This window comes from Gossypium arboreum, chromosome 11 (genome assembly GCF_025698485.1).
Source record: "Gossypium arboreum isolate Shixiya-1 chromosome 11, ASM2569848v2, whole genome shotgun sequence".
NCBI lineage: Eukaryota > Viridiplantae > Streptophyta > Magnoliopsida > Malvales > Malvaceae > Gossypium > Gossypium arboreum.
In genome coordinates, this window is record NC_069080.1 from 127865507 (window position 1) to 127879613 (window position 14107).

At 32.7% G+C, this 14107-nt stretch overlaps 2 protein-coding genes across 2 annotated transcripts; one reads left to right on the top strand and one right to left on the bottom strand.

Moving 5' to 3' along the window:
- Positions 1-492: 492 nt before the first annotated feature.
- On the bottom strand, positions 493-2738 carry LOC108472331 (indole-3-acetic acid-amido synthetase GH3.17-like). Its single transcript, XM_017773822.2, has 4 exons — positions 2339-2738; positions 2117-2218; positions 1134-1933; positions 493-1014 (listed from the first exon to the last, which is right to left on the bottom strand). The coding sequence occupies exons 1-4, from the start codon at positions 2632-2634 to the stop codon at positions 521-523; spliced, it is 1692 nt and encodes a 563-aa protein (XP_017629311.2). The 5' UTR covers positions 2635-2738; the 3' UTR covers positions 493-520.
- A 4396-nt stretch (positions 2739-7134) lies between these two features.
- Positions 7135-8847, top strand: LOC108472330 (indole-3-acetic acid-amido synthetase GH3.17-like). The gene is made up of 3 exons (XM_053020991.1): positions 7135-7553; positions 7651-7752; positions 7915-8847. The coding sequence occupies exons 1-3, from the start codon at positions 7258-7260 to the stop codon at positions 8738-8740; spliced, it is 1224 nt and encodes a 407-aa protein (XP_052876951.1). The 5' UTR covers positions 7135-7257; the 3' UTR covers positions 8741-8847.
- Positions 8848-14107: the final 5260 nt, after the last annotated feature.

Here is a 14107-nt window from a genome sequence, read left to right on the forward strand (position 1 = left end):
AAACGAAAAAATTAATAGCTAAGTAACCAAAATAAAACAAACTAATTAGTTTGTGAGTATTCTTTACTTCACTCTTATTTTTAAAACTTTATTTTATCCTCACAATTAATTTTTTCAAAACTAATTGACTAATCCTCATTTAATTAGTATAAATATATATTTTGAAATTATAAAATATATTATTTAATGAATTAAAAACTATATAAAATTTATGTACAATATGTGTGACATTAGAAACTAGCTAATACATTTTAACTCATAGGCGTCTTCATTTAATTAATTAGATTGGCTTGATTTTTTTAATAGTATTGATTTTGTTAATATTTTATTGTGGATATCTAGGCAAAGTTGTAATCTTCAATATAGTAACCTTCAATGGAATTATAAGGTTTTTATATTGTAATTAAGTCTTTATTTATTCTTTTTAATTTAAGGGATTGTATCCTATTTAGTGCATGAGTATTATTGTTAATATAAGAGAGAGTACGTGGGTTCAAGTAAATTAAAGTGTATTATTCTCTTATTTATGGGTTAAAAAGAGACTATTGGTAGTTTTAAGTATTATCTTCAAAGAGCCATCCAAACCTACCATGAGTTCATCAAAGCTTCCATGTTTAACCACCCTTAGCTCTAAAGCTGAAATTGCACCATCTTTCCTAAATGATTTATACGTAAAATCAAAGGATTCTTCCACTATACAGCAGCATTGTTCCATTACCCTGGCATCAAGTTTTGGTAAATCATTGCTGCCTTTCATCTTCAGCTCCCAAAATAATACATATCGACCCGGTGTCGACGAGGTGTCGGAATAGCTACTGTATGCAGTCAACATGATGCCAAATGATTCGAGGATGAGTTTTGCAGTCGTGATTGCTTTCGAAAGGTCTTCTTCAGTTGTTTTGTCTGCACCTATACTCAAAACCACATTCTGTCGTTCTACAAATTGAAACTGTGGAGATTTATTATAGAACCCGGTCACCTTCAGAACATCTCCAACTCTGTACCGATATAGACCTGAAAAAGATGATTACAACACATTTAGGTGCACAGAAGAGGTAGTCAATGTGAGACTTTTAACCGTGTCTCTTGATGTAACCAACGTATAGCTTTGATGCCGAGTAAAAGAAACCTACCTGCCAAAGTTGTGACAACAACTTCGTAGTATTGACCAAGCTTCACATTCTCAAGATCGACCGGTTTGTCTATAGTCTTAGTTTCTTGAGCCTTTCCTCCACCATCTTTGTTCACAGGGAGAAATTCAAAGTAGGCCGTATTTGGGAGAAAGGTGTAAGAGACGTCAAAGGGATTGCTTAGGGGTTTCATATTGATCCCGAAACAAGCTTCCGAAGAAACATAACTTGGTGAAACTAAAGGGATCCCTCCTCCATAAAGTTCAAGTAATGGAGTATATTGGCTCATGCTACCTGTACAGATTGAACTAATATACTTGATTTTAGGCCAAAGTTTCTTAAAGACCCCTTCCCAAGATTTATCTTCACATATTTGTTGAATCAAATCAGCCAATTCAGGGTTTGGCCCAGTAAGGATCAATGACATGGCATTTTTGCAACCAGGGTCAATAATCCAATCACTGAGGTAACCTGTTCTAATGTTACAACATAATTCTCTCCAATAATCTTCTAAGAACTTGATGGTCCTTGCCAAAACCGATGCAAAGATCGTACCGAGCCGTACGACCTCATCGCGCTGTAGTAAACCGGTAAGCAATTGGCAGAACATACTTTGCTTGTGGTCCAAACATAAGATGGTCTCAATAGGACTCATGCAAAACTTAGCCAGGCTATTTTTGAAGGTATTGGTCTTGGAATAGAATGTTGAGTAGGGCGATGCCACTAATCCAGATGGAGTTTTCATATCTGGTTTGCTAAAATATAGGTAGAATGATTTGCCTTCATGTAAGTCACTAAAACATCTGCCAAGAGAAAGGAAAAAAACAGTAATTAGTTTGTTTGATTATGTGTATCGTGATTGCGGATATGGTACTAATTGCTGCGAATATTGAAGGGGACAAAAACACATGAAGTAAAGATCTTAGCATCGAATTACGACTGCTATTGATACTTCACTGTAATTACGGATAATGAAATGTACTTACTTTTTCACCACAATGTCAGCCAGAAGACGATGATACTTCCCTTTCTCAAAACTTTCAGTTGTGATAGGTATTAACTTCTGCTGCCCCTCAGAAGTACCAGCGCTGTATCCAAAATTAATGAATTGCTTTGAAAGGGAAAAAGGTTTAATTTTGAATTTCATCCCTCTACTTCACAAAAATCAGGTACTCTATTTTAATTTTCCAGAATTTGATTATATATACCTTCGGATGAACTGGGTGATGGGATCAGCAAAAAGGATCGACGAGGTCTCTCCATTGGCAATCCGATCTATGTAAGGCTTGATATCTTCATAAGTAACGATGGGAACATTTGTTTTGAAGCTTTGCTTGTCTGCTTGGTCACTGGAGAAGAATCTGGATAGATATTCTGTTCCTGCATTTCTCTTTAGTATCTCCTCCAACATTTGTTCTTGTAGTTCATGAGCATTGTTGGTTAAATGTTCCAATATTTTCATGCCATTTTCATATATTTCCTTTATTTCTATATCACCATCCATCACAGTCGTTGGGAGAGTAAAAAGAGCAAAGAACAAATCGGAAAGGAAAACTTGAAGAAAAGGGAGAAAAATGTAAGAACAATTTTTTTTGGTGGTGGTGTTTTGGGGGGTGGTGAGAGGATGTAAGAACAAATTAATTAGCTTTTGTTTGATAGTTGAAAGAAGTAACTAAAGATAGTTGTTAAAGTGGTAAAACAAAGTCCCATGCTAGAATTTTATTATGTTAGTATTTTTCATTTTTTATATTAAAATCATAAAAAAATCAAATTAATATAATTTATTTTATAATAATGGTATTTTATGGGTTTAAATACTTGGGAGGTCGGATCGGATTAAATTTTTTTCTATTATTAAATAGATTAGTTTAATCTCTATATTATTCAAATGAATCAAATAAATTCAAATTGTAATAGACTTATCATTTATTATATAAAAATATATCGAATCTTATTTATTTTAATTGTAGTTTAATTTAAAATAAAAGATTTCATTTTCATTTTAAGAACTATAAAAACTTCAAAAATATTAAGTCGATTAAATAGTAAATGACATTTTTATACGGTAAATGTTAACTTAGTTTCAATTTGATATTACTTGATTCTTTTCAACAATACATGATCTAAAGTGATACATTTAATATTAGAGGATTAATTTGATTAGGTCTCTATAATGAGATCCAAGTACATTTACCAAATTTAGTCGTTAATAACTAAAGTAATATCTGATTGATTGTGACACCAACATTAATAATAACAAATTTTTTACCTAAATAAAATCACAATTGCTTTTTTTTTTTTTTAAGTTTATTAGAGTATCAATATGTTCTGTCCATTTTAAAATTATATTAAAATAGTTTTTAATTTAAAATATTAAATTATATTATAAAAATATTTAATTTTAAATTAAAATTAATTATAAGAGTTCAGAAAATTAAAATATAATTATTTAAAAAAATAAAATATTTAAATATTCTTAAAAGAATTACATATGGCTTTTAAAATGAAACTTACAAATTGCTTTTAAAATTGATATTTTTCAGTAATACAAAAATAAAGTTGCAAAACTAATTCAACTCTCAAATTATTAGTATTTTAAAAGATAATATATCAGTTTTAATAAATTATTAAATAATATGATTTTGAACCCTACATCCTGTCTTTAATTATGTTATTTGGTCGTGTCCCCGTGTAAAAGTTAATATATTACTTTTTAAAAATTATTAAATAATATGATTTTGAACCCTAATTTGTTACTTTGTCCTCTCTACAGACATGTTTAAATTATTAATGTCTCTTTAATTATGTTATTTGGTGGCTGGTCACACATCCTATTTTTAAAAAACTAATTTATAGATAAATTATAAAATTAGTCATCCAACTATTAGTATATTTCTATTATGATCATTTAATTATGAAAATTTTTAATTTAGTCACTAACATTTTAGATCATTTCTATTTTAATCTCTCCATTAAATGATTAATGGAAGTATTAATGTGGCCTTTTTCTAATTAGTATAATAATATATTTAGTTCTCAATACTTACACATTCTATCAATTTGATCATCAAATACATATAATTAAATATAAATTATATATTATGAAAAATATAAAATATAAAATTATTTTTATATATTTATATAAATAATATTATATGCGTTTATATTTAATTATAATTATAAGGCTTAAATATACATTTATCCCCTCTCGAACTTGACACCTCCCATGTTGGTACTTAGCATTTTGTTTTTTCAAGTTAGTACCCAAATTTTAAATACATTAAGGGTTTTGGTAATTTTTTTGTAACAATATTAAATATAGGACACATGGCACTCTTAGGTTGTGACATGTGGCATTGATATGTCTTAATCTATTTTGTTTATAAATTTTTTAAAAATTTAAAAGAAAATATATAAAATTTATATAAATGTCTTAAAATATAAAAGAAATTATAAATTAAAAAAATATATGTATCTAAAAATTAAAAATATTACAACTATAAAAAATCTAAAATTCAAGTTAGAAAATCAAAAACCTAGAAAATTTACATATTTTCTTAATAAATTGCAAACAAATTAAATGAAGAGAAATTTTACAAAAAATTTTATGTTTAGAGATGGGTTTAGATTATTATACGATTCTTCAAGTTGAGAAGAATGCAAAAGATGATGATTTGGAAAAGCTAATAAGATGCTTTTTCATTTTTATATTTTCATTTTATTTGTTAATTATTTATTAGGTTTCATAAGAAAACTTAGGTTCCTCTATTGAGAATGCTATTACCACAATCATTAATGAAGTTTATAAAAATAACAAATTTAATGAATTTTGGGGTTTTGAGTTTTGGAGTTATCAAAATAAAAATTTACAAATAAGTTTATCAAGTTTTAATTATGTGTTTAATATAATTATATTTATATTTAATTATTTGTGCTTGAGGATCAAATTGATAAAATTTATAAATGTGTATTATTAAATTTATTGAATTATTTAGAATTAAGATCAAATAAATAGAATTTATAAATATTTGAGACTAAATATATTATTATACTAGTTAAAAATGATCACATTATTACTGCGGTTAATTATTTAATGAAAAGTGACTAAAACAAAATGATTAGAACAAAAATATACTAATAATTGAGTGAATAAATTAAATATTTTTTTTGAACAAGCCAAAGGCGATGAACCCCAGTTTGATGGCATTAAGGAGCGTCGGCGTCGCAGGGGTTACGGTGGAGAAAAATGGATCATTGAAATACAATTGGGAAGGATAAGTTGAGCTTGTCCAAATGGTCAAAAACATGGTCTAAACCCCTAAGTTCCCATGTCTTTTCAACTGTACGGCGGCAATGTCGGTGACTCTTGCAGGTATGGTAGTATCTCTTCCACCAAAATTAAAAGACCTATTTACTAATAAAAGTTGAAATATTTTTAAATTTTCTTGAATAGGTGATTTTTAGAAAAATTACAGGAATAGACTGTTTTTATAAAAATGCATATAGTTGAAAGTGTTTTTAGGTGAAATGTAAAAAAAAAAAAATTAAACTAGATATGTTTTAACATATTGATAGAAAAATATTTCTAGTTAAAAACGTTTTTGACACATCAGCACTAAAATGTGACAATATTATTTTTGTGTTACTTATTAACGTGAAAATAAAACTTACAAAACATGTATTTATATAGACCCAAACTTACAAAACATGCCTTTAAAGTAATATAAGATATGAGATATGTGTATATATATATATTCATAAATAGATTTGCAACTTGTTCCTAGACAATATGAAATTACTTCCTCTCTTAACTAACAACATAAGATTAAAGGCTACACTATATTTTATAATTTTTATTTTCTTTTATTTTTATCATGAAAATTTTACATATTCGTACCATATTTATGTTATTTTTCGTTTTATAACCATGTATTAATTTATATTTAAAATATTATTTACACTTGTAAATTTTTTATTTTTATTTACAAATAACAACATAAGATTAAAGGCTACGCGGATCTGTTTTCTATAAAAATATAGAGAGTATTCTAGAATATATATTAAATTAGAAATAAAAAGATACGAACGTAAAGTGTTATATTTTTGTGAACAGTATGAATTACTCTGAAATTGATTCAGTTGATTGTCTATGTTTTAGAACATTATTTTTGCTTGACTAGAGTAACAACACCGAATCACTGTATTTGAAATTAACAGATAATTATAACCAATTATTATTATTGATAATGGTGTGTGATGTGTATTTAATGTTTAAAAACATAACTGTATGATTTAGTTTATTATAAGGGACTTGCATTGAGTTTCCATAGTTCACTCCCCTTAGTTTCCATCTTTTTAGAAAATCCTTCATGGTAGGACATAGACACTACAATTGGAGGGTCTCGACTTTTGTTTCATCTTTATTTTCGTTAATATTATTATTTTTAATTTCTTAAGAGGTGGAGTTATTTTTTGTTTTCTTTTATTATGAACCATGGTTTGAAATTAATTTTAATTTAATTATTAGATGCATCGATTCAAGTATGGGTTATAAAATTTAGGTTATTAATTGTTAATATTTGGTTAAACCGAATTGTTTTATTAAAAAGGCTTACGTTTTAATTACGTTATTAACTTTAATAAATTTAACTAGAATATAAATTATAAATCACTGAATAAACTAGAGTTTTAAATGAAAACTTATTTAAATAAAGACCGAATCACTTGATAATTAATATAATCTCCTAAATTCAAGTTTACTGTTTAGACTAGATTAGAGACGTTACCAATCCCTTCATAGTTATATTAAAAAAATATATTGTTTTTTAAAACACTTAAAATAGATTTTTAAAACATTAAAATCCTTTATTTTATTTTATTTTTCTTAAATGTTCAAAATAATATTATTTAATATTATTAAAATATTTTAGGCCGTAGGTGAAAGATGATTGGGAACCACTTTATTAATATATATATATATATATATATATATATGTATATGATATAATTTGGTTAATAATATTCCAAATAAATTTCAAGTAAGCAATAAGTTCGAAGCTTTTCTTTTTCTTTATTGAGTTTCCTCTCGAGTTTCTTCTTCGTTCTTCTCACTCTGCCAACTACTTTGATGGCTGATGAGTCAGAAATAAAGGAAATATATGAAAATGGCATGAAAATATTGGAAGATTTAACCAACAACGCTGATGAACTACAAGAACAAATCCTGGAGGAGATACTAACGAGAAATGCAGGAACAGAATATTTAAGTCGATTCTTCCCCAATGGCCAAGCTGACAAGCAAAGCTTCAAAACAAATGTTCCCATTGTTACTTACGAAGATATCAAGCCTTACATAGATCGGATTGCCAATGGAGAGATCTCGTCGATCCTGTTTGCTGATCCCATAACCCCGTTCATCCGAAGGTATGAAAATAGAGACTGATTTTTGTAAAATAGAGGTATGAAATTCAAAATTAAACATTTCTTTCATTTCAAAGTAAACCATTAATTTTGGATACAGCTCTGGTACTTCTGGGGGACAGCCGAAGTTAATACCTATGACAGCTGAAAGTTTTGAGAAAAGGAAGTATCATCTTCTTCTGTCTGACATTGTGGTGAAAAAGTAAGTACATTTAATTAGCTGTAATTACAGTCAAGTATCAATAGTAGTCGTAATTCGATATTAAGATCTTTACTCATGTGTTATTTTCCTCTTAAATATTCGCTGTAATTACATAATCAAACAAACAACTAATTGAATTTTCTTTTCCCTTTTTCTTGGCAGATGTTTTAGTGGCTTAGACGAAGGCAAATTATTGCTCCTACATTTTATCAAACCAGAGATGGGAACTCCATCTGGATTAGTGGCATCACCCTACACAACATTCTTTTCCAAGACCAATACCTTCAAAAATAGCCTGGCTAAGTCTTCCACAAGTCCTATTGACACCATCTTATGTTTGGAGAACAAGCAGAGTATGTACTGCCAATTGCTTTCCGGTTTACTACAGCTCGACAAGATCATAGTGATCGGATCAAGCTTTGCATCAGTTTTGGCAAGGAGCATCAAGTTCTTAGAAGATTATTGGAAAGAATTTTGTTCCAACATTAGAACAGGTTATCTCAGTGATTGGATTACCGACCATGGTTGCAGAAATGCTATGTCATCCATCCTTACTGGGCCAAACCCTGAATTGGCTGATTTGATTCAACAAATATGCCAGGATATATCATGGGAAGGGATCATTAAGAAACTTTGGCCTAAAATCAAGTATATTCATGGCATCATTACAGGTTCCATGAGCCAATATGTTTCATTACTTGAATTTTATGGAGGAGGGATCCCTTTAGTTTCACGAAGTTATAATTCTTCAGAATGTAGTTTTGGGATCAATTTAAATCCTCTAAGCAAGCCCTTTGATGTCTCTTACACCTTTCTCCCACATACGGCTTACTTCCAATTTCTTCCTGTGAATAACGATTGCGGAGGAAAGTCTCGAGAATTTGAGCTTCACGGTGCTTCAGCTACAGAGTCCTCTGGAATCAAGAATGAGACCATGGCCGTTAACGAACTGGTCGATCTTATGAATGTGAAGTTGGTGTTGTTCTAATAGGGTCGGAAGCGTGTAAATTATTGTACTAAAAAATCACACAAAGTTCAATTCCCAGGGAAGAGAGGTGGATCACAAGGATCTCTTAAATACCAAGTCTTTCCTTAGTCAGAATATTCCTTCTAACGTAATTTAATAGCACAATTAAATACTACTATTATACCCTCAAATATTGAAAGAAAAATAGGATAAAAAGAACACAAGAGTTTTAACGAGGTTCGGTAAATTATACCTACGTCCTCGGGGACTAACACCAGATGATAACTTTACTATCTTCAAAATATTACAAACAAATAGAATTCCTTAAGAATTCTCAAATGGGAGAAGAGAGAAAACTAAGAGAGAAAGATTGGTTGGGATGATGAAATGAGAAATGAGAAGGCCTATTTATAGTTGAGGTTCAAGGACCAAACTATAAATAGCCCATTATCTCAAGGACCAAAAAAAATTATCCCATGCCACTTTTTCAAAGTTGGTGGTTGTCATTTTTGATTGTCTCCCATTAATGTTAATGGCAACCATTATTAATTGTCTTCCATTAATGTTAACAATCTCCACCTTGAAGATTTGATTAGGATAATCACATCTTCACACACTTCCTTCAACTCCCCAAATTCGATAAAGCTATCTTTTGTAGTGCCTACAAATGCGCTCTCGGCGCCATACACTGAAGGTGCTCAAATTCTCGGGATGTTAATCAAGTTCAAACAATGATTAAACTTGATTGTTGTTACCACCTTGGTCATCATATCTGCGGATTATCTGCTGTCGGAATCTTCGAAGTAGAATTTTTCCTTTTCAAAGACTTCCGCACAAAGTGATATCTTACGTCGATATGCTTGGTTCTTGAATGATAGACTTGATTTTTGCTAAATGAATAGCGCTCGATTGTCACAATATAGACTAATGTGACTTTGATCAACTCCCAAGTCTTTCAACAATCCATTAAGCCAAATAGTCTCCTTAATGACACAGAATCGCCATATATTACGCCTCTGTAGTAGACACACCATCATGTAGATCGTAAGGTAGACTTCAACTCACTGGGCTTTCGCAAGAGTAAACAGATACCCGTGGTTGAACGACGTTTATCTAAATCACCAGCAAAGTCGGAATCAACATATCCAACTACAAACTGACCAAGTGCTTCATCCTGCTCAAAAATTAAACCAACATCTACGATTTTTCAAGATACCGTAGAATCCATTTCACGACTTGCCAATGTCCTTTTCGAGGATCATGCATATACCGCTCACAACTCCAACGACTTGTGAAATGTCGGGCCACGTACACACCATTGCATACATCAAACTCCCAACTACATTTGCATATGGGACTTTTGCCATATATTCTCTTTCTTCTTCAGTTTTCAGAGATAATTGAGCACTAAGTTTCAAATGAGAAGCAAGTGGGGTACTTACATGTTTTGTGTTTTCATTTACACCAAAATATTGTAATACCTTTTTCAGATATTGCTTCTGATTCAAGCAAAGCTTGCCTCTCTGTCTATCTCTACTTATCTCCATGCCGAGAATCTTCTTAGCCTCACCTAGATCTTTCATCTCGAACTCTTGATTCAAGCGAGCCTTCACTTATCTATCTCTTTTGGCTCTTGAGCGATTAACATATCATCAACATACAAGAGTAGATAAATGAAAGATTCATCATGTAGCTTTTGCAAATACACACAATTGTCATATTTGCTTCTTGTGTATACGCTTTTCATAAAGCTATCAAATCGCTTGTACCATCGCCTCGGGATTGCTTCAATCCATATAGCGATTTGTTCACTTACAAACCCAATTTCTACCACCAGCATCTTTGTATCCTTCGAAATGAGTCATATAGATCTCCTCTTCTAACTCACCATGCAAGAAAGCCGTCTTAACATCAAGTTGAGCTAGCTCCAAATTCAACTGTGCTACCAAGGCCAACAAAATTCTAATGGAGGAATGCTTCACAACAGGGAAAATACATCATTGTAGTCAATTCCTCCTTCGGCGTAGCCTTTAGCTACCAACCTTGCCTTGTAGCGAACATCTTTCTTGCTAGGAGATCCATCTTTCTTTGCGAATACCCACTTGCATCCGATTGCCCTTTTACCTTTCGCTAATTGTGCCAACTCCCAAGTATTGTTCTTCAGGAGAGATTGCATTTCTTCATCCATGGCGCTTTTCCATTTATCACTTTCTAAGCTTTGCATTGCTTCTTGATAAGTGATAGGAATATCATCATCAACAACGGGAAGGCGTAGGCCACCATATCGATAATCGAGCGGTTTACTTAATTTCTCTCCTTGGCCTTGCAAGCTGCAATCGGTTCGTGTACTTAATAGTTCTTGGGTCGAACCTCTTCAACCTCTAATTCCTCCATTGTGGCTGGAGAATTAGACTTATTAACGGGAAAATCCCCATCTGCTCAAACTCCACTGTTTTGGAGTACACTCCACCGCCGTGGAGTATCGCTCGTCTGAATATCTTTATCTGCTACCTTTTTCAATGTGGCGATTCATCAAAGGTAACATCTCCTACTGATCATTTTCTTTGTGTCTAAGCACCAAAGACGAAATCCCTTCACTCCGTAAGTGATTCCCATAAAGAGCTTTCTTTGCCCTCGGATCTAACTTTGACTCCTTCACATGGTAATATGCGGGATCCAAACACATGTAAGAAATCATAATCATGGCGGTTTTCCGCACCATACCTCCATAGGAGTTTTTCTTTCTAATGCGATGATGGCAAGCGATTAACAAGATGGCGGTATGTCACACCTCACCAAAATTGCTTGCCCAACCCAAAGATTGGACAACATACATCGAACTTTCTCCAAGAATGTTCGATTCATACGCTCTGCCACTCCATTCTGCTGCGGTGTATCCCTAACTGTGAAGTGTCGAACAATACTATACTCTTGGCACACATCGAAGAACGGATCACTTCTATATTCGCCTCCATTGTCCGTTCTAAGCCGCTTGATTTTCTTGCCAGTCTGGTTTTTGATCATAGTTTTCCATTTAAGAAAAACTCCAAGCACTTCATCCTTAGTTTTCATGGTATACACCCAAACTCTTCTGGAAAAGTCATCAACAAAGGTAACAAAGTAGTGTTTTCCTCCCAACGAAGGTGTTTTGGAAGGCCCCATACATCTTGAGTGAATATATTCCAAAATACCTTTTGTATTATGGATAGCAGGCTTAACTTCACTCTCTTTTGCTTTCCCGAACACAATGCTCGCAAAATTTTAATTTGCAAGCCTTTGCACCTTTCAACAATCCTTGCTTTGCGAATTTGCAAGGATTTTTCACGGCATGTCCCAACTTCATATGCCACAACCGCATTGAGTCTAAGTCTTTATTCTTTGGAAGTCGCAATGATCGCTCCAATAATGTACTACCTTGGTAGTAATACAAGTTATTTTTCCCGATGCCTTCAATATCACAAGTCGCCAGATGTCACTTTCAAAACCCCATCTCTCATAGTAACAAGCGAACCATTGGATTCCAACGCCCCAATGAGATGAGATTTTTCTTCAAAGCCGGCACGCATCAACATCGCTTAGAACTCTAGTTGATCCATCTTGATTCTTTAATTGGATTGAACCTATCCCAGCAGCTTTACGGGCATTGTCATTGCCCATATAAACAACTCCTCCATTTAGTTCTACTAAATCGAGAACCACTCCGGTTAGGGACATATGATAGGTACAACCCGAATCCAATATCCACTCATCCGAATGGAATGACGATGATGATGCAACCATGATAGTTCGAGTCACCGGTATCATGCTTTACAACACAAGTATCTACAATGACTTTTCCCTTATTCTTGACTTTGGACAATTTTTCTTCCAAAGGCCTTTCTCATGACAAAAGGCACATTCATCTTTCCGAGTCCGGACTTTGACTTTGATCTCCCTTTGAGTTTTCTTCCGAGTGTATGAACGACCTCGGACTACTAAAGCTTCAGATCTCGATTGAGTTTTTCTGCTTTTCCTTCTTTCTCTGTTCATAATCGTATAAGGCCGCATGAGACTTCGCTCGAGATATATCACTCCACCATAAAGTAGAGTAGTTTCTAGGAACTCAAACTCCTCGAAGTGACCCCAACAACATCAAAGCCAAATCTTCATCTTTGAATGTCTCATCCATATTCAAAGAAATCGGTGACTAATTGATTAAATTTGGTGATGTGATCATTCATTGTGGTACTTGGGACGTATGTGAAGCGAAATGATCTTTTCTTCAAGTGGAGCTTATTTTGACTGTTTTCTTCAAAAATTTTCTTCAAGTGCCACCCACAACTTATTTGCGAAGTCTCCTTTGAAAAAGCATACCTCTGCTCTCGAGAAAGGCATGATCGAATTGTGCCACATGCCAACCGATTGATCGCCTTCAATCTTTCTCCTGTACATCATTTGGTTTCTCTTCATCAATGGCAATGTCTAGACCTCTTTGAAAAGGGCATCTAGAACCTCACTTTGCCACATACCAAAATGGCCCGTGCCATCAAAGATCTCCACGGCCAATCTTGCATTTGCAATTGTCGGTCTTGTCCATATGGACGATGTTGAAGCTCCTACACCGACCGTTTTCTCCATAATCTTTCAATATACCTAAGGAAATCTTTTCGATGTGGAAGATCGGTTAAAGCGCAACCACAGAGCATACTACGATTAACCTTCTCTCTTGATACCACTTGTTGTTCTAATAGGGTTGGAGCGTGTAAATTATTGTACTAAAAAATCACACAAAGTTCAATTCCCAAGGAAGAGAGGTAGATCACAAGGATCTCTTAAATACCAAGTCTTTCCTTAGTCAGAATATTCCTTCTAACGTAATTTAATAGCACAATTAAATACTACTATTATACCCTCAAATATTGAAAGAAAAATAGGACAAAAGAACACAAGAGTTTTAACGAGGTTCGTAAATTATACCTACGTCCTCGGGCACTAACACCGATGATAACTTTACTATCTTCAAAATATTACAAACAAATAGAATTCCTTAAGAATTCTCAAATGGGAGAAGAGAAAACTAAGAGAGAAAGATTGGTTGGGATGATGAAATGAGAATGAGAAGGCCTATTTATAGTTGAGGTTCAAGGACCAAACTATAAATAGCCCATTATCTCAAGGACCAAAAAAAATTATCCCATGCCACTTTTCCAAAGTTGGTGGTTGTCATTTTTTATTGTCTCCCATTAATGTTAATGGCAACCATTATTAATTGTCTTCCATTAATGTTAACAGTTGGGTCAATATTACGAGGTTGTAGTCACAACTTCGGCAGGTAAGGTTTCTTTAACTCGGCATCAAAACTATACAAGGTTAGAAATCTCATATTGACTACCTCTTCTATGCACCTAG